The sequence below is a fragment of the Mustela nigripes genome, chromosome 4, assembly GCF_022355385.1.
Source record: "Mustela nigripes isolate SB6536 chromosome 4, MUSNIG.SB6536, whole genome shotgun sequence".
Classification (NCBI taxonomy): Eukaryota; Metazoa; Chordata; class Mammalia; order Carnivora; family Mustelidae; genus Mustela; species Mustela nigripes.
The window spans coordinates 118709741-118734555 of record NC_081560.1 but is presented as its reverse complement, the minus strand read 5'-3'; the positions used below and the strand labels follow the sequence as shown (position 1 = coordinate 118734555).

General features: G+C 41.3%; 1 protein-coding gene across 1 annotated transcript in view; it reads right to left on the bottom strand.

Moving 5' to 3' along the window:
• ASAH2 (N-acylsphingosine amidohydrolase 2) overlaps window positions 1–24815 on the bottom strand; it is a 99403-nt gene that overhangs the window by 64795 nt on the left and 9793 nt on the right. The window contains exons 2-4 of the mRNA XM_059395807.1: window positions 4773–4904; window positions 1767–1972; window positions 216–365 (exon numbers count right to left, since the gene is read on the bottom strand). Coding sequence (XP_059251790.1) covers window positions 216–365; window positions 1767–1972; window positions 4773–4899 — 483 coding nt within the window. The 5' untranslated portion in view covers window positions 4900–4904. The remainder of the gene's footprint in view (window positions 1–215; window positions 366–1766; window positions 1973–4772; window positions 4905–24815) is intronic.

Genomic DNA, 24815 nt, shown 5'->3' with positions numbered 1-24815 from the left:
TTGTCAGAGAGAGAGAGAGCACAGGCAGAGTGGCAGGCAGAGTCAGAGGGAGAGGCAGGCTCCCTGCGGGGCAAGGAGCCCGACGTGGGACTCGATCCCAGGACACTGGGATCATGACCTGAGCCGAAGGCAGCTGCTTAACCAACTGAGCCACCCAGGTGTCCCCAGAGCGTTTCTTTTAAACATGTCCTTTCGTCATCACCTCAGCCACTTACCTCCAGCCTGAGGCGTTGGGATACCATGCCTATGTCAACGCTGACAAACACCATTCGATTTAACCCATCTGGCTCTGCGATGACGAAAGCTCGACTGTACAACCTGGTGAGGATGCCGCGTGCGTTCTGGCCAGTCTTACTGTAGCCCATCTAGAGAGGAAGAGAGGGAAGTCAGAGCTGCTCTGCCTCACTCCCCCACAACCAGAGCCAGGTACAACCACACAGGATGAGACCACTTAGGAAAGATGAAGTACAACACAGTCCATGGGACACTGTGATTCTGCCTGGCATAATAATATGTGTTTTCAAGAATAAAGCCAACACTGTAAGAGAGACTTTACTCTTCTGTGTGGGAAAATGCAAAGTAACCATCAGTTTGGCAGGAGACATTCATAGGCCTATGGGCAAGGAAGGGGTTGGCTTGGCTCTGGAATTCTGTTACCATGTCAGCAACCTTCCAGGGTTTTCAATTATTTTCTCCTGCCTGAGATACGATGGAAGGAAGTAGTTCCCCTACCATCATCCTACATTCCCAAAATGTCCTGAAGACTGAAGGTTCCCTTCCTTTGGCTGTTTGGTGTGTGATGTTCTTTCTTTCTTTTTCTTAAGAAAATGGTTTCATTGTGATTAAATAGTCTTCACTGAGGGTACCTCATGCTGGCTTTTACCTTGTTGGCCATCCCTCAGTTAAGTCAGTCCAAGTGTACCCATCGCAAACCCCCCTTCTCACCACGTCCTAAAGCCTACCCATGAAGTCTTCAGCACACTCCCTCTACTGCTTGCTTTACCCCTCACAGGAGTAGTGGCACCTCGGGCTCTCATTCCAGAGCTATTTCTCAGAACAGACAATGGGAAACAACTCCTAGAATCTAAAGATTATTGGGTAGGAACGAGAAAAAATCTCATCAAACAACGCCATGTTCTGTCTTCCTATGGAAGCTGTGAATGAATACACCCATCATCACAATCAAGAAATTGCAGTCCAGCAGCCAAAAGGCCACACCAGACCCACAGAAGCCTTTTCCTTGGCTTACGCAGTGCTGACCCACCCTAGATTTCCAGTTTGAACTAGAGTTGCCTTTATTTCCCAACTGAGAGGTTTCGATCCTTAGTCTCTGATCCAGAGGTGACCCACTTCTCTTGAAAAACCTTTAAGATTGGGCAGCCCTACATGGCAACAATTGCTAAAGCCATGCACTTTTCAGCTGTACCCCCCACTTCCCACTGCCCCCCAAACTGAGGATTCACTAGACACTTATCCGCTTACACTGGCCTGCTTCCATCATCTGTGGTGCCCCGTGGTATGTGATTTTGCCAGCCCTGCCCCTGCCATTCATAAAAAAATGGCCAGTCAACTTTACAAAGGAGATGCCATTGAACACATGGCCCCTCGTTATAGTATAATATTCACAGTGTTAGACGGCAGTGACATCAATGAAAAAGTGAGAAGAAGAAGATGATGATGATGATGAAATTATCTGGAATAAGTATAGGATGCAAGGAATATTGTTACCCGTTTCATCCTCCCTGAGGAGCCCATGATTGACCTACCAAGTTGATATCTGCTACTTGTCCCGTGCAGTCGGCTCGCCCAACACCAATATGGTAGCCACTGAAGTTCTGGAAGAGAGGAGGCTCTGGAGTGCTAACCACGGGAGGGGCTTGCGTGATCGTAGCGCCATTGGTGTGTGCCGGGCCTTGACTGGCCGTGGAGCCCACGGTGGTTGGGGAGCTCTGGGTAGACGGGAAACCTGAATCTGAATTTAAGGGATAACGTCTCAGTCTACTTACTTATTGGCATCAATTAAAACACATAGTTTGAGGTTCCTAAGGAAAAAATCTATATATTCTCTTATATTTAAAATATATGGTAAAGGGGCGCCTGGGTGTCTCAGTGGGTTAAGCATCTGCCTTCGGCTCAGATCATGATCTCAGGGTCCTGGGATCGAGCACCATGTCGGGCTCCCTGCTCGGCGGGGAGTCTGCTTCTCCCTCTCCCTCAGCCCCTACTCCCAACCCACTCATGCTCTCCCACAAATAAATAAATAAAATGTTTAAAAAAAAATGAAAACACAAACTAAAATACATGGTAAGGCATATCTCAGGGACTTTTTGTAGATAATAATCCTAAGGAGGGTCTTTCTGTTGAACTGGAGATCCTTCTGACTAATAATCAAAGCCTGAGTTAAACGTCCTTCAACTTCTCATCACAAGCCATTCCTCATCAAACACACGGCTCTGTACTCACTCGCCCTGCTCTTCTCCTCCAGCCAAACAAACCAGGTGCCAGGTTCCTGGCGCACAGCCTGCTAAACCTAGCCTCCAGGGACTGGTCTCCACCCTTCTCTCCATCCAGAGACCTTCCTCCTCTTTGCTCCACCAACCAAGCCCCGCAGATCCTTTCTGAGTTGGTTTGTTTCCGTCACACTCTGAGGCAGTCCAACCCTTGTGTCCAGAGATGCCATCCCCACTATCTCTATGCTGCCCCCTCTTCTCCGTTCTCAAGTCTTTTATTTGGAATGCCCACTAGACCACTGTCTGTTCGGCATAGTGCCACCTTATTTTACTCCTATCACCATCTGCGTATGTGCATATACACACACATGTCCTATGTGACCACACACACACACACACACACACACACACACAGTATCAAGGGAGGCAGAATGGCACAGAGACTACACGAGCAAGTACCAGAACCAAATAGCCTGGGTCTGAAAACTAATTCTACCACCTACTAGCTGAGCAAGTCACTTACCCTGTTCTACCCCATTTATTCCCATCTATAAAATAGAGGTGGTAATACTCTACTCCCGAGGGTTGTTTTGAACAATAAATTTAGACTAATTGCCGGCATATAGCTTTGGTTCTATTTATATACTGAGATATGTTACCTATGCTTGTTATTTGCTTGTTTGTTTCCACCCCAGACAACAGCCAGGGTGGCCAAGGCGACAGAAGCCACAGAAGTCACAGGCATTAGTGCTAGGAAAGTACTTAGTCAAGAGACTGGCTGCTGACTAGAGTTGGGGGAGATCCTAGAGTTGGGGGACTCTCATCTCTTCAGTTTTACATATAATAAAACTGAAGCCCAGAGAAGTGATGGAACTACAATTTTAGGGACAATACGAGATGAAGCCGGTGCCCAGCTCAGGTCCTCTGACTCAGGGTCTGATGCTCTCTCATGCATATTCGATATGAAGTTAGAATCTGTATTTTTCTCAACCACAAACCTCCATCTTCTACAAGACATCAATTATCACAAGGAAGGAGGCAGGCTCTTTTTCCTTATTGATACCCATGTAGGAACAGGGCGCCAGCCAAAGGCAAACCATGTCCAATGGCCAAGGACGATTCCTTTGGGACCTCAGAGTCTCGGGTTCTATATCTGGAAAATGGTACTAAGACCAGCACCTACATTTATAGAAGTTTTATGAGAATTAAGAAGGAAAAGGAAGTAGGCTCTTGACCATAGTGCTTGACACAAAGCAACCACTCAACAAACAGCAGCTCCTACTATGAGCATAGTTAACATAATTGTTGATCACCCTCTGGATTCTCCAAGTTTAAGAGCTAAAACTAAGGAAGTCCTATGGTTGCTTTCCTTTCTAGCAGCCCATGCCCCTACTCTGCATACTGCTGGAGCAGAGGATCTCTGTTCCTCTGCAGGAAATGCAAAGCACAGGGTCATGGTAGAGAATATACTGGAAGGAAGAGGCCATAAGAGAGAAAAGAGGCCAAAAGAGAGAGTAAAAAATATTGGGCTCCTTCTCTGTTTGGTCTAAAGCCAGCTCTCCCTTTACTTCGGTCAAAGTGTTCAACCCCCGCCTTTCTTCTCTACTTACTTACCAGTGTATGACCCACCACCGAAGTAGGGATCATCAAAGACTCAGGGGCCCAATATTGCCTGTAATGTAGCCTACATTGTTTTCCAAAACTAAATTAATTCCCAACATTAATACATCAGGAGAAGCCTAAATCATCCATTCCAGCTTCTCTTGAAAACTCTGGAGATCTGCATTCATGTGACACAATGACAACTACCCATTCCACCTGCATCCCCACAGCACTTCATTTACAGAACTTGAGTGGCCCTCCTAAGAAGTTGAGTTCAACGCTCCCTTCTCTAAAGTTTTTCACAGACTCATTAATACCCAGTGCGTCTGTCATTTTCCTTTTTTCCGCAAGAGGAGATGATGTCCAAGAAAAGGCAAAGAGAAAGAGAGAAGGCTTGGGGCAAATGCTCACATTACTGGGCCTTGAAGAATTCTGAACTGGGCTTAGGTAAATGGAAAAGTGAGAGATGAAAAAACGCATGTCATAATGCCTGTCAACTGGCTATTTGTGGACAAAGGTAAGCTTGATAAAAATTGCTATTGATGCACAAAGGGCAATTAATGTAACAGTTAGATGGCCACGCCAGCTGCTTACGTACACATTGAACTGCCCTGTTATCAGCATTATCAGCAGACACTGTTCTTTGCCTTGGCATCCCCGGTAATCAAGAAATTTCCCACAGGCTAGGAAGAGCATCCAAGAGAGCCCATGGCAACTTGCCTTTGTGATTTTCGATGGTCCCACTGGTGATAAACAGAAGGCTGAGAAGGGCTACTGTGATAGCGGTCATCAACACGAGGAGGAAGATCAGGAACGTCTCTAGCATGGAGAAAGTGCGTTTGGCCATCTCTCCTGAGAAAAAGCAGAAATGGAAGAGGCAGAAAAAGACAGAATCACAAATTAAAACTTATATGCTTTGAGCTGCCCAAGCCTTAGATGTCTTAGTTCTTCCATCTGAATAGACTACACCAGGAATGGCAAGCACAGCATACCTGCCACTGCTTCCCTAGCCCGAGGTAGGGCAGACAAGACCAATCAATCACAGCACTCTTTGGTGAACTCACATGTGGTTTCCAAAGCCTTCTTGGCACAGTGCTCATTCTAAAAGCCACCACCTATCATTTGGCATTAGCATCTAAGCCAAAATCTATGTGTACTCCTTGGCTGCATCATACCGCTTTCATTTATGGTGGTGATTTTATCTGTACACAGGTTGAGTTTGGAACACTTCCATCAATAGGGATGATTGCCCTTGATTAGGGCTGTCCTTTGTCATGGCCTAAGAAAGACTACCTTGTCTATAAGGAAGTGAAACTCACAATTTTGACCTTGAAACTCTATTTGCTAATCTCCAGTTAATACCTAATAGAAAACAATATGGAAGAGGGAATGGCATTTCCGGTCTCAAGCCAGGCATTAAGAAAATCTCCCTCTTCTGTCATCAGAAGGATCCCACACTTTCTGCAAACCCTGTCAAAGGATGGGGACAAAGACAATGCCCCTGTGCTCTACAAAAGCAGAAAGTGTCCTTACAGACTCCTTAAGCTATTTTGGGAGTAGGAGTTGTTGTCACTCAGCAAGACTATAGAAGCTAAAAATCCACTTAATATAGCAGGATAAGGCATAATATGGCAGTTAAAAATTGGATTCTGCCTTCTGACTCCAGCGTCCAAATCTCAAGGCTGACGCTTACTGGGCGACTTTGGGAAATCCTTCCCAACCCCAAGACTGCCCATCTGTAAGTAGGAATGTGATCATGACAACAATTTTAGTCCCCATCTTAGAGAGTTCTTATAAAAATGAGATGAGAGTAATAATTCTTTCATCCCATAGAACACAGTAGGTGTTGAACATGTTTGCATTTATCATTAGGTTGCAAAACAGCAGACTCTGCTCCTCACTGTCCTCATAGGGAGTTTATATGAAGCGAGCATTAAAGAATTATTGGAATCACAGGTAGGAACTTCAGAGCCCATTTTCTTAACCTTACTGCAGGAAGCCAGAACAATGAGATGGAATTAGAGTCCCAGGACTTGCCTGCAAAGGGGATAATACACAACTTAGATGTTACTGTCCCCAAGAGTTACAAATTGGCTACAAGAAAGTGTGCTTAGCCCGGCTCAATGTTTCATTTCAACTTGATTTAGTTGACAAAATTGAAGAGCTCACAGTTCATCTGTAAAAAAGAGTCTACATTTACTAATCTAAACCCTCAAGTTTTCTCCCCAAATCTCTGATAATCCATGGCAACATTGAGTCAGCCTTCCTACGTGCCAGGATTTTGGTAGAACTTCATTGCTGCTCTTCCTTGAGATGGGGTATGCGTTCTCCCATCCACCACCGACTCTTCCCAGCGGACCCTTTCCATCTTTTCCACTACCTGGTCTTTGCAGATAGATTATTTTGCAATCGCTAGACTAGAGTTTAAAAAGTGGTCTATCAGCAAACATTTCAGAGGCAGGACTGAACTGGAAGGGATCAAAGAGACTGGCCCATCTTTCCAAACTTCTTGGATAGTAGGAGGATTTCCTCATCCATTTACCACCCCCATGATCACTCTCACCACCACCATCAGGGACAATTTCAAGTTTAAGGCCAAACAAATTAGTTCCGATCTTGGTCCCAACATCCACCATCAGCCCCCCAGGAGTCAGGAGAGCCATCTAAGATATGCCTCTGAAACTTTGATGATCCAACTAAGCTTACTAGTCCTGTCCCAATAGAACAACTAAACATGGCTGACCAACAGGGGGAATTGCCAACCCCAGAGCGTCCACACACACATTGTGTGTGTAAATGTGACCTCGTGGTAGGAGTCTATGCAACAAACAGACATGGTTCAAAATCATACTGTTCTTTTTATTTCTTTCTTCTTTTGCAAGTTTTATTCTATTGAACTGATGACCACCACCAGCCTTTTACACAAGTCAATAAGACACTTGATTTAACATTAGCGTGTCCGGCTTGAACTCAGATTTCAATGATGTACTTCACGGGATTCACTGCTCTGTTGCCAGAATTACTGCCAATGTTATTACTCCTCTTTTTTAACCACTTAGCACTATTTATTTTCCAATGATGACTATAATCTGAAGTCAGATGTGAAAGCAAATGCCTTGTCTGCCTTCAGAATGCACCACGGAGAGCTGAGCTAATGGTTGTAAAAGATTTGACACTTCCCACTGGTTCTCACTTCTTCTGGCACAATTCTGCAAGTTCAGTGATGAGGCTCTGTGACACCACAGCAAGCCACTTGCCACATCTCTACCACACTGAGGTCTCAGTTTTTCGAGACTGTGAGAGTAAAAGGTGATAATTTCGCAAAATGGGTTTTCAAGGCTAAGAAAATGGAGGGAAGCTTTTGGGATTTCATAAGGACCTCTAAGACAGAGAGATGATTCAAGATCCCTCCCTCCCTCTCCAGGACCATATAGGTACTCTTACCTGATTCAGCCAATCAAAAGAAATCCTGCATCCCAGTAAAGCAAGTGATAGTCCAGAATCTCGTTTCTTCCCCCTTTCCTGTCGCTCAGCCTAGATTCCTCAGCACGTTCTAAAACCTACTGAGGAAAAATGTTCACTGTCATGCCCAGGAGAGTAGAGTTCTCATTAGCATACCATTGTGGACTTGGTGCAGGATGAGATTAAAGTGTGATGATAACAAGAACCTTCTAGCAAACTCCACCCTGGGATGGACTGATACTGAGGTAGAGAAGATCTGCTGGACTGAAGGTCATGGATTTCAGCCTTTACATGCCTCTCCAGCACAGCAAGTTCCATGCAAGGTCTATTGACTGGGTCACCAGAAAAGAGCACCTGCTTTATTTCCCACTGGCCACTCAACAAGTGACCAAGAGGGACCAATGATGCGTGCTGGACATTAGTGTGGACTCTGGCTCATACTGAGCTATGTACGCAATGCATACACTAATTTCAGATAAGAAAAGTGATTCTTAACTCTCAGGGTTTTGTACATAAAAAGAACGTGAAGTTTTAGATGAACTAAGAATGCAAATAATGAGTGTACAATAAGGCAAGAATGCTGTGCAACCATGAAGTAATTTAATGACCTGAGAAAATTACTGTATTAAGTTACTTTAAGCTTAAAAGACATTATAATCCAATTTTTTTAAAGTAGAATTTATTTATATGTGTGTGGTGATAAAAACTGTAAGAAATCACAGCAGGGACACCTGGGTGGCTCAGTCAGTTAAGCATGATCCCAGGGTCCTGGGATTGAGTCCCTACATCAGGCTCCTTGCTTAGCAGAGAGACTGCTTTTAGCTCTGCCTGATGTTCTCCCTGCTTGTGCTTGCTCTCTTGCACTCTCTCTCTCTCTCTGACAAATAATAAATAAAATCTTTAAAAAAAAGAAAAGAAAAGAAAGAAATCACAGCAAAATGGTAAGAAGTAATCTGGTGGTAAGATTATGTGTTTTGTTTTCATCTTTTTGAGTCTTGGTACTTTCTATAAGAGCCTTGTGCATTTTTGTAAGGGGGGGGGAGATAAAATGTTTTACCCTCTCTTGAAGAATGTATACTGTATAACAGCATGACATTAAATAGTGGCACACAAGAGACAAAAAGAGGAAGAAATAGGCCAAACTACTCCCCTCCAAACACCACTTTTTTCCCTACTAAATCCAAGCTGTCCAGGAAGAAGTTTGAAGAACACATAGGGCACTTTATTCTTGCAGGCTTAAAAGAGACCAGCCCCCAAAGTCCACTGGAAGTATTAGATCTATAAGTGCCTCCCAATAGTGCATTCAATAATGTGGCTTAGCTACTTCTCTGCGACACAGCAGGGAGCGGGTTAAATTATGGTATTAAACCAGTTTGGGTTGTTTTTTTGTTTTGTTTTGTTTTGTTTTTGCATGCAAAACAATTAGAATTCTTGGTGTCAAGGAGCAGAAGCCAAATCCAGCTAACTTAAGCAGAAGAGGAAAGAGAGAGAAGTAAATTCACTGAAAGGCAGCAAAAGAAGTTGAAGATCTAGGCTCTAGAAGGCCAGAGATCTGGACAGATCTAGGTGGCAGGAGTGACCATGGAAATGCTTTAGGTCTTTATGTCTCGCTACTCAAGATTCAGGTCCTGAGAGACAAAATCTGACTGGCCCAGCTCAGAGCATAGACACATCCTTTCCTTTGAGGAGATACTTAAACAAACCTCTCAACAAGACCAGAAGGGCAATTCTCTAGAATGAAATCCAGGCAGATAAAAATCATAGACACCCATTAGTGACTTGTCATCAGACTTCCATCTCCCGCCCTTCTCCCTTACAATGGAGCCCCCCACTGTCCCCTCCATACCTCTCCACCACTCTCTGCGCCAAGAAAAGGAGCCCTGCCATGCTCATTCTCACCAAGACTTAGCAGGTGACCTGCAGTCTAGTCCGGTAAGATCATTTTAATCAGGGCTTAGTAGATCATTTATCATTTCCCAGACATTTGAAGAACCATCCCTAAATACCAAGGGGTGAGAATCAAGGGACTGTCAAGCACTGGGGCAAAGCCAGTGGAGAAGTGATGTTGGGCCAGGGGGACCAGCAGTAGACTTCAGACAAGCTGGCTCCTGTAGCCAGGACCACAGAGGGCAGTGAATAGAAGATAAAATCACTGCCAGTCATTACATGTCTACATAGATTTGATTTCTGTCTGAATGGCCCTCAGATAAATCTTGTTTGTTAGGATATGGATGACTGTCCTACTCTATGCATTACCCCAGGACATGTGCTCACACTCCATGTGCTCATACTCCACCCATACATGTATTTATATGAGGAAACACATACAAAAGGGTGACATGGCTTCTAGAACAGGAAAGGATGGTTCAAAGTGAGCGTGTTTGAGCAATTCTTACTGCAGGATGTGAGCCAAGTCTCCAGATTTCTCAACAAGTTATCTTGCCACTCACCGAAATCTTTTTTTTTTTAAAGATTTTATTTATTTATTTGACAGAGAGAGAGTGATCACAAGTAGGCAGAGAGGCAGACAGAGAGAGAGGGGGAAGCAGGCTCCCCGCTGAGCAGAGAGCCCGATGTGGGTCTCCATCCCAGGACCCTGAGATCATGACCTTAGCTGAGGGCAGAGGTTTTTACTCACTGAGACACCCAGGCGCCCCGTTGAATAAATTACTTCTTAAAAACATACATTAGTTCATAGAGCATCCACACTTGATCTCAGCCAAAAGGCCGAGAAGCAATTGTTTCATAGATTGTGATCTCTTAATACTGTTCTTGCTAAAAGGAACAAGAGATCCTTGAAGAAATGGCTGATCCTACCTCTGGGACAAGAAATACATGAATGAAACATGCAGCATGTTTTCACACCAGGAACAAGGAGGCCAAGGTGATGATCAAGAAAATTAGAATTGTAGAAAAAGAATCAGAGGTTTTCTCTCAAAAGGCTCAACTTGGACATCAGTTGTTTTTAAAAATTGCAGTAGAGGGGCACCTGGGTGGCTCATGGGTTAAAGCCTCTGCCTTCAGCTCAGGTCATGGTCTCAGGGTCCTGGAATCGAGCCCCGTATCGTATCGGACTCTCTGCTCAGTGGGGAGCCTTCTTCCTCCTCTCTCCCTGCCTGCCTCTCTGCCTATTTGTGATCTCTGCCTGTCAAATAAATAAATAAAATCTTTTTAAAAAATTGCAGTAGATTGACGCAAACCAAATTTGTTTAAATCTATGATATCATAATAATACTTAAAGGAAGTTCAATTACCTGTAAAAGATGCTACCTTTAAAATAATGAATTCTATTTTGCTTTTCTGAAAACTGATAAGAAAAAAGGGGGGAGATCAAGAATGTATTCTACTTTTCCTATGTAAATTTACTTTGGAAGCCAAACTATTGATGGGGGATGGTTTCACACACTTGAAATATTTCAGCCAAATAAGTTAGGAAAGAATGACAAACCAAGAAACTACATGCTTGGCAAACCCCTAGTGAAGTGATGGAGCGAGACAATGATCATGACTGGATGCTTACATAAGTCACCCGAAGATAGACAAATGAATATTGCAAGCCTTGGGGTGTTGTGTTCTCCTCAAGGCACTCTAAACTGTAGATTAAAAGAGTCTGGGAGATGTGCCCATCAATTCATGCTGTGAGACCCTCATTATTTAGAACCTGATTCAAACAAACTGGTTTTGAAAATTAGGAGATAATTATGAAAATATGAACACTGACTAGATACTTGACGATCTTAAGGGGTTATTGTTAAAAATGTTAGCATGCTAATGGTATTGTAGTCAGAGCTTTTAAATAGTCCTTATCTTTTAGACACAGATTTTAAAGAATCTAAAACAGATTATTTTAAAAAAAGAAAGAATACCAATAGTTCAAAAATTGGATGGATGGATGGATAGATACATGTATGGTTGGATAAATGGGTGAGTGATTGATAAAGGGAGAGGTAGGAAGCTAGATATATGGGAAATAAGCTTTGCTCTTTAGTATGCAAGTGGAGGGAAGAGCTGCAGTTTAAAACACTATTGGCTTTATAGAGGGCTTCTCTCAACACCCTTTCTAAACCCAGCTGGCAGGCCAACACCAGATGCTCACTTGCTTAGAGTTTAAGATACAGCCCCAGTTCTGCCTTTCAGATGCACTAGGGTGAGAATTTGATTCAGAACTGAGCCACATGGGAAGAGACACTCTCTGTATCACACATCTGCTTTGTTGGTTGGGACTGTGGCAGCATGGCTCTGAGAAAGCAGTATGGTGGCTTCTTCTAAAGGCTATAGCCACTTCCTTATTCTAGGACCATTACCAAAGCAGCTCAGGTCTATATTTAAGTTGGAGAGTTTTTCCTGGAAGTTCAACCCCAATTCTCTGTTTTGATTTTTCACAATGACTGGGCAAGTTATCTCTATCCCCTAATAAATCCTGTTCCTCTTGAGCTAGCTGGTGTAGATTCTGTTACCTCTGAGAACCTGCCCAAGAAAAATCTCATGAAAGTAAGCACTGGACCTCCCTTTGGAGAACATATGCATTCTAATTGCTGGAAACTGTATGCCAAGCTGCCTCTGGGAACATTTTCAAAGTTAAAAGTGCTGAGCACGGGGCACCTGGGTGGGTTAAAGCCTCTGCCTTCAACTCAGGGTCCTGGGATCGAGCCCTGCATTGGGCTCTCTGCTCAGCAGGGAGCCTGCTTCCTCCTTTCTCTCTCTCTGGCTGCCTCTCTGCCTACTTGTGATCTCTATATCTCTGTCAAATAAATAAATAAAATCTTTTTTAAAAAAAAGTGCTGAGCAGTCTGACACAATGAATTCTTCATTAGGTCAGAAAAGAAATTAGTTTTAGGTATGCAGGGCTGCCATACTGGAGCCTTATCACCTTATACGGTTTGCAAAGGAAAGAAAAATCTCATTGAACCTCAAAGCAGCCCCATTATCAGATGCTATTTATAGATTCACCTTTATACTTGGCTGTGTTGAATCTCAACCTCACACCTCAAGCAATAGAAAAGAGGTCTTTTCTGTTCCATGTTGCAGAGACTGTTTTGTATTAAACCCCTTCTGCACCTGTCATACACTGAACTTGAGAATGAAACTAATGGATGTACTTCACTGCAGTGAAGAGCCCAGTTTCCTTCTGGGAGGGAGGTCACAGCTCTGACCATAGTGGCAGAGCACAGGAAGAAGATGGTATGTCACAGAGTAGTACGCTGTGGCTCTCCTTCCCTGGGGAGGGGGGCGGGTTCACAAAGCTTTTGTTCCCAGAAATATTGTTCTGGTTTTCTCATAGAAAAAAATAGATACACTCTCCCAGGGCTGCAGAGTTTCTCACTTACTCAGTCTTGCCTTCAATACAAAGAGCAAAAGACAAAGGCTAAAGATTGAATACGTGGGAAGGAGTGGAATTTGGAATCTGAAGATTGAGACTTTTTTCACAGTGACCTTAATCTCTCTGTTTCATTTTCTTATTAGAAAGATAGAGACTGCGGCACCTGGGTGGCTCAGTGGATTAAGTCGCTGCTTTCGGCTCAGGTCATGATCTCAGTGTCCTGGGATCAAGCGACGTATCCTGCTTCCCCCTCTGTCTCTGCCTGCCTCCCTGCCTACCTGTGATCTCTCTCTCTGTCAAATAAAATAAATTTAAAAAAATTAAAAAAAAAAAAAGAAATATAGAGACTAACAAAAACCTACTTTGCTGCAAGGTTCACATAGATGATATTTTTTTAAAGTCCTTTGCTAACCCTACAGCATGATGTGAGTGAGTTATTATATTAATTAGGCCGAATGTGGATGCCCAAGAGTGGTGGGTTCCATGCAGTTAAACCTTACAGCACAGTTCTTTTCTTGGTGTATTCCTCTTGGGCTGTACTCATGATCTCCCCTTTAGAGTCTGACAGACTCAGCCTTGGGAAGAAGGGGTGTCTTTGCTGTTTTCAAAACATGCAGAGGGTTTGAAAGTAGATAAGAATGGAATTGAAAAATTTCCCAATTGTCCTACTGCTAGAAAACCACCGTGGATCTATATAACCTTTGCAGAGTATTTAGAAATTATTCTCTGTTATCTTTTTCCAAAACCATGGATATGGATTTATTGCATTTGACCTGCTTGCCGAACAAGTGACAAATTTGACCTGTTTGTCATACAAGATTAGGAAGGCAGATTGGGGGGAAACAGGTTGCAGTTGCATTTATCTTCATTTCAGGGACAAGGTGACCTTTTGATGTAATTCCTTCTACATAAAGCTCAGAGGCATAGCATCCCCCACCCAGCATGGTGCAACCATGGAAAAAATACCACACTGTTCACATTATAGAGATCCCAGAAGAAGAAGACAGAGGAAAGGGAGGGGGCAGAAAATTAAAGAAATAATAGCTGAAAACTTCCCAAATCCAGGGGAGGAAATCAATGTCTAGATCCAGGAAGCCCAGAGACAGACCTTCCTCTCCAAAATCAACCCAAGGAGGTCCACACCAAGACAGGGTAATCAAAATGGCAAATGTGATAAAGAAAGGATGTTAAAAGCAGCAAGAGAAAAGAAGGCAGTTACATATAAGGGAAATCCCACTGGGTTGTCAGCAGATTTTCCAGCACTTGGCAGGCCAAAAGGGAGTGGCATGGTATATTCAAAGTGCTGAAAAGAAAAAATGTGCAGCCAAGAATACTCTATTCAGCAAGGCTGTCATTTAGAATAGAAGGAGAGATAAAGAGCTTCTCAAAAAAAAGGAGCAAAGTTTCTCAGACAAACAAAAATTAAAGGAGTTCATGATCACTAAAGCAGCCCTGTAAGAAATATTACAGGGAACACTGTGAGTGGAAAGAAAAGAACATAAGTGAGAGTATTAAAAGTAAAAAACACAAAACAGCAAAAATAAGTATTCCTATAAAAATCAGACAAGGGATTCATAAAATATAAGGATGTAAAATATGACAGCACAAACCTAAAACTTGGGGAGGACAGGAGTAAAGAATGGGTTCAAATTTAAATGACCATCAACTTAAGATAGACTGCTATCTATATGCAGAAGCTATATACAAATTTAATGGTAACCACAAATCAAAATGCAAAATCATAAATATGCAAAGAATAAAGAGAAAGAAACCGAAGTGTATCATTAAAGAACACCAACAAACCACAGAAGAAAGCAAGAGAAGGAAAGACCAGAGAAAAATGACATAAACAACCACAAAGAAATAACAAAATGGCAATAAATACATATCTATCAATAATTACTTGACTATAAATGGACTAAACTCTCCAATCAAAAGACAAAGGTGACAAAATGGGTTAAAAAAAACAAACAAGCAAACAAACTAGACCCCATCTATAAGCTATCTACAAGAGAGTTATTTCAGACCTAAAGACACCTGCAGATTGAAAGTGAGCAGATAGAGAAACATTTATCTTGCAAAGGGTTATCAAAAGAAAGCAGAAGTAGCAATACTTATATCAGACAAAACAGACCATAAAACAAAAACTGTAAGAAGAGACAAAGAAGGACACTATACAGTCATAAAGGGAACATTCCAACAAGAAGCTATAATAATTAATATTAGGTATGCCCAAACCGGGAACACTCAAATATATAAAACAGTTAATAACAAGCATAAAGGAAATAATTGATAGTAATACAATAATACTAGGGGAACTTAATACCCCACTTACATTGATGGACAGATCATCCAAAGAGCAAATCCACTAAGAAACAGTGACTTTGAATGACACACTGGACCAAATGGATTTAACAGATACACTCAGAACATTCCATGTTAAAACAGCAGAATACACATGCTTTTCAAGTTTACACAGAACATTCTCCAGAAGAGATCACATGCTAGGCCACAAAACAAGTCTCAACAAATTGAAAAATAAGGGAGTCATACCACACATCTTTTCTGACCACAGTTTATGAGACTAGAAATCAATGACAAGAAAAAAACAGAAGGACCACAAATACATGGAGGTTAAATGACATGCTACTAAACAATGAATGAGTCGACCAAAAAAATCAAAGAAGAAATCGAAAACTCCATGGAAACAAATACAAATGAAAACACAACAGTCCAAAACCTTTGGGATGCAGCAAAAGTTGTTCTAAGAGGGGAGTATATGAGAAACAGACTTACCTCAAGAAGCAAGAAAAACTTCAAGTCAACAACCTAACCTTACACTTAAAGGAGCCAGAAGAATAACAAACAAAACCCCAAACTAACAAAAGGAAGGAAATAATAAAGATTAGAGCAGCAATAAATGATATCAAAACTAAAAAATCAATAGAACAGGGGCACCTGGGTGGCTCAGTCATTAAGCGTCTGCCTTCAGCTCAGGTCATGATCCCACGGTCCTGGGACTGAGCCCCGCATCAGGCTCCCTGCTCAGCAGGAAGCCTGCTTCTCCCTCTCTTGTCCCTCGCCCCGCTTGCACTCCCTCTTTCGCTGCCTCATTTTCTGTCATATAAATAAATAAAATCTTTAATAATAATTAAAAAAATAAAAAATCAATAGAATAGAGCGATGAAACCAGAAACTGATTCTCTGAAAAGATCAACAAAATTGATAAACATCTAGCTAGACACATTAAAAAAGATAGTGAGAAGACTCAAATAAATAGAATCGTAAATCAAAGAGGAAAAATAAACAACTAATACCATAGAAATACAAAGAATTATATGAGATTATGAAAAATGAAATGTCTACAAACTGGACAACCTAGAAGAAATGGGTAAACTCCTAGAAGCATATAATCTACCAAAATTGAAGCAGGAAGAAATAGAAAATTTGAACAAGCTAATTACCAGCAATGAAATTCAATCAGTAATCAAAAATCTCCCAACAAACAGAAGTCCAGGACTAGATGGCTTCACATGTGAATTCTACCAAACATTTAAAGAAGGATTAATACCTATTTTTCTCAACTATTCCAAAAAATAGAAAAGGAAGGAGAACTTCCAGATTCATTCTATTAGGCAAACATTACCCTGTTACCAAAATCAAATAAAGAAATCACACACAAAAAAAGAGAACTACTGGTCAATAATCTCTGATGAACCCAAATCCAAAAATCCTCAACAAAATATCAGCAATAACTGAATCCAACAACACATTTTTTTAAAAAAATCATATACCACAATCAAGTGGAATGTATTTCCAGGATGCAAGTGTGGTTCAATATTCACAAAGCAATCATCATGATATGTCACATCAATAAGGGAAATGATTAAAACCATATGATCATTACAGTAGATGCAGAAAAAGCATTTGACCAAGTTCAGCATCCATTCATGATGAAATTTCTCAAAAAAGTAGGTCTAGAAGAAACATATTTCAACATAACAAAGGCCATATATGAAAAACGCACAGAAAACATTATCCTTGATGGGAAAAACTGAATGCTTTCCCCCTAAGGTCAGGAACAAAACAAGGATGTCCACTCTTACCACTTTGATTCAATGTAGTACTAGAAGTCCTAGTCACAGCAATCAGACAGCAAAAAGAGATAAAAAGTACCCAAATTGGTAAGGAGGAAGTAAAAAATTTTCACTATTTGCAGATGATATGATACTATCTGTAGAAAACCCTAACAACTCCACTAAAAAACTACTAGAACTCTTGTTTGTTGGGAGATTTTTGAAGACTGCTTTAATTTCCTTGCTGGTTATGGGTCTGCTCAGGTTTTCTGTTTCTTCCTGTTCCAGTTTTAGTAGTTTATATGTCTCTAGGAATGCATCCATTTCTTCCATATTGCCTAATTTGTTGGCATATAGTTACTCATAATACATTCTTACGAGAGTCCAGGGCCAGATGGCTTCCCAGGGGAATTCTACCAAACATTCAAATAAGAATTAATACCTATTCTTCTGAAGCTGTTCCAAGAAAACAGGAAACCTTCCTGAAACAAGGAAAACTTACAAACTCTTCCTATGAGGCCAGCATTACCTTGATCCCAAAACAGACAAATACCCCACCAAAAAGGAGAATTACAGACCTATATCCCTGGTGAAAAAAGTCTCACCAAGATACTAGTCAGCAGGATCCAATAATACATTAAAAGGATTATTCACCACGACCAAGTGGGATTGATTCCTGGGCTGCAAGGGTGGTACAGCATCTGCAAATCAATCAATGTGATACAATGCATTAATAAAAGAAAGGACAAGAACAACATGATCCTCTCAATAGATGCAGAAAAAGCATTTGATGAAGTACAGCATCCTTTCTTGATCAAAATTCTTCACAGTGTAGTGTACTTCAATATCATAAAAGCCATATACAAAAAACCCACAGCGAATATCATTCTCAATGGGGACAAAATGAGATCATTTCCCCTAATGTCAGGAACACGACGGGGATATCCACTATCATCACGATTGTTCAACATAGCACTAGAAGTCCTCGCCTCAGCAATCAGACAACAAAAGAAATAAGAGGGATTTAAATCTGCAAAGAAGTGAAACACTCATTCTTCACAGATGACGTGAAACTCTGTGAAAAAACCAAAAGACTACACCCCCAAAATGCTAGAACTCATACAGGAATTTAGCAGTGTGGCAGGATATAAAATCAATACACAGAAATCAGTTGCATTTCTACACACTAACAATGAGACAGAAGAAAGAGAAATTAAGGATTCGATCTCATTTACAGTTGCTTCAAAAACCATAAGATGCCTATGAATATACCTAAAAGAGGCCAAGGATCTGTACTCAAAAAACTATAGAACACTCATGAAAGAAATTAAGGATGACACAAAGAAATGGAAAATGTTCCACGCTCATGGATTGGAAGAACACATATTGTGAAAATGTCTATGCTGCCTAGAGCAGTCTACACATATAATGCAAGCCTTACCAAAATACCATCAACTTTTTTCACTCAGCTGAAACAAATAATCCTAAAACTTGTATAGAATTAGAAAAGGCCCCTAACAGCCAGAGGAATGTTGAAACAAAAACAAAAACAAAGTTGGTGGTATCACAATTCCACTTCAAGCAATCTTACAAAGCTGTCATCATCAAGACAGTATGGTATTGGCACAGAAACAGACACATAGATCAATGGAACAGAATAGAGAGCTCAGAAATAGACCCTCAATTCCATGATCAACTGATCTTTGACAAAGCAGGAAAGAATATCCAATGGAAAAAAGTCAGTCTCTTCAACAAATGGTTTTGGGAAAACTGGGCAGTAACATGGAGAAGAATGAAACTGGACCATTTCCTTACATCATATACAAAAATAGACTCAAAATGGATGAAAGACCTAAATGAAAGACAGGAATCCAACAAAATCCTAGAAAAGAACACTGGCAGCAACCTCTTTGACCTCAGCCACAGCAACTTCTTGCTAGACCCATCTCCAAAGGCAAGGGAAACAAAGGCAAAATAAACAACTGGAATTTCATCAAGATAAAAAGCTTTTGCACAGCAAAGGAAACAATAGACAAAACCATAAGACAACTGACAGAATGGAAGAAGATATGTGCAAATGTCTTATCAGATAAAAGGCTAGTATCCAAAATCTATAAAGGACTTATCAAACTCAGCACCCAAAGAACAAATAATCCAATCAAGAAATGGGCAGAGGACATGAACATATACTTCTCCAAAAAAGACATCCAAATGGCCAACAGATGCACGAAAAAGTGCTCAACATCACTTGGCACCAGGGAAATACAAATCAAAACCTCAATGAGATACTACCTCACACCAGTCAGAATGGCTAAAATTAACTAGTCAGGAAACGACAGGTGTTGGTGAGGATGCAGAGAAAGGGGAACCCTCCTACACTGTTGGTGGGAATGCAAGCTGGTGCAGCCACTCTGGAAAACAGTATGGAGGTTCCTCAAAAAGTTGAAAATAGAGCTACCCTATGACTCAACAATAATGCTACTGGGTATTTACCCCAAAGACACAAATATAGTGATCCAAAGGGGCATGTGCAAATGAATGTTTATAGCAGCATGTCCACAATAGCCAAACTATGGAAAGAGCCTAGCTGTCCATTGGCAGATGAATGGATAAAAATGATGTGGTGTGTATACACAATGGAAGACTATTCAGCAACCCAAAAAACCAAAATCTTGCTATTTGCAACCATGTGGATGAAACTGGAGGGTATTATGTCAATTGAACTAAGTCAATCAGAGAAAGACAATCATCATATGATCTCATTCATATGTGGAATTAAAGAAACAAAACAGAGATCATAGGGGAAGTGAGGCAAAAACAAAACAAGATGAAATCAGAGAGGGAGACAAACCGTAAGAGACTCTTAATTAGAGGAAACAAACTGAGGGCTGCTGGAGGGGGGCTGGGTGGAGGGATGGGGTAACTGGGTGATGGGCATTAAGGAGGGCACATGATGTAATGAACACAAGGTATTATATAAGACTGATGAATCACTGACCTCTACCTCTGAAACTAATAATATACTATATGCTAACTAATTGAATTTAAATTTAAAAATAATTTTATATAAAAAATAATAATGTAAAAATTTAACTGCCTTTCTAAAATTTAAATAAAGTATAACTGCCATTAAAAAAAACCTACTACAACTGATAAAGGAATTCATTAAAGTCACAGGACACAAAATTAATGTTCAGAAACCTGTTGCATTCCTATACACTAATAATGAAGTAGCAGAAAGAGAAATTAAGAAAACAATCCTATTTACAACTGCACCAACAATAATAAGATATCTAGGAATAAACTTATCAAAAGAGATGAAAAAACCTGAGCTCTAAAAAACAGTTAGATGCCAATGAAAGAAATTAAAGACAAGATACAAAAAATGGAAAGACATTCCATCTCACAAAATCAAAGGACAGATATTGATAGAATGTCTGTACTACCCAAAGCAATCTACAGATTTAAATCAATCCCTATCAAAATATCAAGAGCATTTCTCACAGAACTAGAGAAAACAATCCTAAAGTTTGTGTGGAGCCACAAAAGACCTCCAATAGCCAAGGCAAGTTTGAAAAAAGAAAAACAAAACTGGAGGCATCACCATTCTGGAGTTCAAGCTCTATTACAAAGCTGTGATCATCAAGACAGCATGGTGCTGGCACTAAAACAGACACACAGATCAATGGAACAGAATAGAGAACCCGGAAGTAAACATATAATTGTATGGTCAATTAATCTTCAACAAAGAGGAAATACATATCTGATGGAAAAAAGATGCTCTCCTCAAAAAATGGTGTTAGGAAAACTGGATGGCAATATGCAAAAGAATGAAATTGGACCATTTTCTTTTACCATATACAAGAAATCAACTCAAAATGGATTAAAGACTCAAACGTGAGACCTAAAACCACAAAAATCCTAGAAGAAGACATGGGCATTGGTGGCTGTGGCAATGGTTTTCTAGATAGGTCTACTGAGGCAAGGAAATAAAAGTAAAAATGAACTATTGGGACTACATCAAAATAGAAAGCTTTTGCACAGCAAAGGAAAAAAAAAACAACAACAAAACTAAAAGGCAACCTAAGAAATGGGAGAAGATATTAGCCAATGACATATCTGATAAAGGGTTATTACCCAAAATATAAAAAGAACTTATACAACTGAGCCACCCAAAACCCACATAATCCAATTAAAAATGGGTAGGAAACATGAATAGACATTTCTCCAAAGAAGACATGCAAATGGCCAACAGACACATGAAAAGACACTCAACATCACTCATCATCAGAGAGATACAAATCAGAAACCACAATGAGATACCACCTCACACCCCAGAATAGCTAAAATAAAAAACACAAGAAACAGCAAATGTTTGCGAGGATGTGGAGAAAAAGGAAGCCTCTTGCACTGTAGGTAGGAATGCAAACTGGTGCAGCCACCATGGAAAACAGTGTGGATGTTCCTCAAAAAGTTGAAAATAGAATTACCCTATAATTCAGGAATCACACTACTGGGTATTTACCTCAAAATGTAAAAACACTAATCCAAAGGAATACATGTACCATACACACACACACACACACACACACACACACACCCATCTTCTTTATCCATTCATTTATCGATGGACACTTAGTCCATCGATAATATATATAATATGTTATATATTATATAACATATTAATATATTATATATAATATATATGTTATATATTATATATATAATATATAACATATATATTATATATAACATATTAATATGTTATATAATATATATATTATATATATATGCACAACAGAATATCATTCATCCATTAAAACTAATTTTGCCATTTACAACAATATGGATAGACCTAGAGAGTATTATGCTAAGCAAAATAAGTCAGTCAGAGACAGACAAATACCACCTGATTCCACTCATATGAGGAATTAAAGCAACAAAACGAAGAGGGGGTGAAGAAAGTGAGAAACAAACAAACCAAGAAACTAACTTGTAAATACAGAGATCAAACTGATGGTTACCCAAGGGGAGGAAGGTTGGGGGGATGTACAGGAAATAAAAATACCATATTGCTCTTTGATGGAACTTGCCGGGGGGAGGATCAAGAGAAGCAGAAAGTTTGCTTATATCAATGTCTAGCCTGGGGTGCCTGGGTGGCTCAGTGGGTTAAAGCCTCTGTTTTCAGTTCAGGTCATGATCTCAGGGTCCTGGGATTGAGTCCTGCATCAGGCTCTCCGCTCAGCGGGGAGCCTGCTTCCCCCTCTCTCTCTGCCTGCCTCTCTGCCTGCTTGTGCTCTCTGTTTGTCAAATAAATAAATAAAATCTTTAAAAAAAAAAAAAGTCTAGCCTGACTCAGTGTTGTCTCCAGCCAACGGGAAAAAGGACAACCCGTGTGGAGGTTGACATGAAAGCATTTTGTCTTTCTTGTTTTGGGCAGAACCAAGCCTGAGGAGGAACCCTGCCTGGTGAAAATTGCTTTCTCCCCTGCCCAGAACAAATACACTGGCAACCATTCATAGTGCCCCCCACATCAGAGTAGCCGAAAAGCAAGTGGGGAGGGGACGTGGTGGACCACCCCCATGCTGGAGAGTAAATTCACACCATTTCTCACAATCTCTCTTGCGGGGATTTGTCTGGCTCATTCCCAAGGACAATCTACCTAAGATCTAGGGAGGAAGGAAGAAAAACTTCTTGCTCGCATGTATCCAGCTAGAGGGATAATGCGTGAGGGGGCCTTAACATCCTGGGTTTTCATTGGTTTAGGATGGTGATAAGGGTTAGATGGCACCAGAAATGCCCAGGCCTCTCACCAGAGGGAAGGGGGTGTTTCATGTTCCCCCTGCTGTGTGGAGGCTGGAAATCAAGCCCGTGTGAGAATCAGAAGCTAAGGCAGGGTTTGGGTTCTGAGGCGCTGAGTTTAGGGTGGGCAGCTGCCCCCCTGAAGGAAGGGAGAACTCCAGAAATGCAAGAGGCCAGCCCAGACCTCTCTCGTGGGTCTCAGAGAGAAAGCCAGGGCTCAATGACAGGGGAAGACAGAAAGGGATCTCGAGCTTGTGGGAGCTAAAGGCAGGATCCACCTGGACGACAGAGCCAAGACAGAGCCAGGCAGCAATGGAGTGTGAGCTAAAGCAGGTAAGACACACCTGCAAGGGCGTTGAGGGTCTTGGAAAAGACCCAGATCTCCTACAGAGTTCGTGACACTACTTCATGGGTCAGGAGATGAGAGAGATTGGCATGGATTAGGCTGACTAGTCATGCCAGGACACAAAGGACGCCACCAATGTATGGAGCTGTTACTAGGTAGACACTTACCAAGCCAGGGCAAGGAGGATAGTCACCTTTTAAAAATCAAAATCAAAATAAATAAATAAAATAACCTGAGTGTACTGATCTCGTAATAAGGCTCCACACCCTGCTCTAAGTCACGGCATAAGTTGCCTCCTTGAGTATCCACGGCTGTCTTTTGAGGATGGCACTGGTCCTAACCCCCATTCTACACTCCAATTTAAAAGAAAAAATAAAGAGTCCAAGAGAAGTGAAACAAATAGCCAAAGGTTATATTGTCAGTATAACCAAGCATCTGTCCCGTACTTGTAGCTGTCCGATATTCTTAGAGGGACAGTGACATAGTGTCTACAAAGCAATCAAATTCACAAAGCTAAGAAGAAACCAAAGGTTTAGACTCAGCATGGTGGGAAGAGGTAAGGGTTCCATGGTGGCCCCCTGCCAGATAGAGAAATTTCAATACTTGCCCAAGGTCATGGTGATGGAGCCTTGAAGCCGTTGCCCATATCTGGCCTTCTGCTCCCTTGTGGGGACGGAGGGAGGTTATGCTCTCCGGGTCCCTGGTAGTCACTGGTCAATGGGCTGTGAGTGGCAATGACATGTGTCACTTGCAGATTGATTTATTTAGTGCAGAGTCATTTAGAGGGGGTGTGCGTTCTCCATGATCTCCCTTCCTCTGCTCTGATGACCTTGATAACTACTTGTTCCAGATGACAGGTTACATGATCCCTGAGTCATCACTTGGAAGAAATCTGCTCCAGAGAGTCATCAGACCAGGAGCGCAGTTTGCATAAGCAAGAAATAAATGCTTCTGTCTTAAGCAATGATTTTCCCACAGCAAGCCCCCCCAACCCATTTTGATTAACATAGACATCTGAGGAACACCAGTTTTATGAAGAGGACTCCTTAGCTACATCTTAAGTCTTCTTGAACATGTCTCTCAGTCCAGTAAGTGCCACAGATCAGAGAAAGGAGACAAACCTTATAAGACTCTTGACTCCACGAGACAAACTGAGGGTTGGGGAAGGGGGGTGCGGCATGGGGCAACTGGGTGACGGGCATCCAGGAGGGCATGTGATGGGATGGGCCCAGGGCGTTATACGCGACTAACGAATCATTGAACATTATATCAAAAACGAGTGATCTGTTGGCTAATTGAAATTAAATTTTTTAAAAAATCAAACAGTTTTATTCCTGGATGACCACAGAAAGACAAATGAAATTTGACCCCTCTCTTACACCATTCACTGAAATTAACTCAAAATGGATTAAAGACTTAAACATGAGACCTGAAACCATAAACTTCTTCTACAGGAAATGTCAGGGAAGAAGCTCCTTAACATTAGCCTTGGCAATGATTTTTGTGGATATGACATAAAAAGCACAAGCAGCATGAGCAGGAATTAACAGGTTGGATTATATCAGACGAAGCTTCCGCACAACAAAGGAAACCACTGACAACACGAGAGAGCAACCTACAGAGTGGGAGAAAACATTTGCAAACCATATGTCCGATAAGGGATTCGTCCAAAATATATAAAAGAACCCCTATAGCTCAATAGCAAAACACCAAACAATCCAATTTAAAAATGGGCAGAAGAACCAGACATTTTTTCC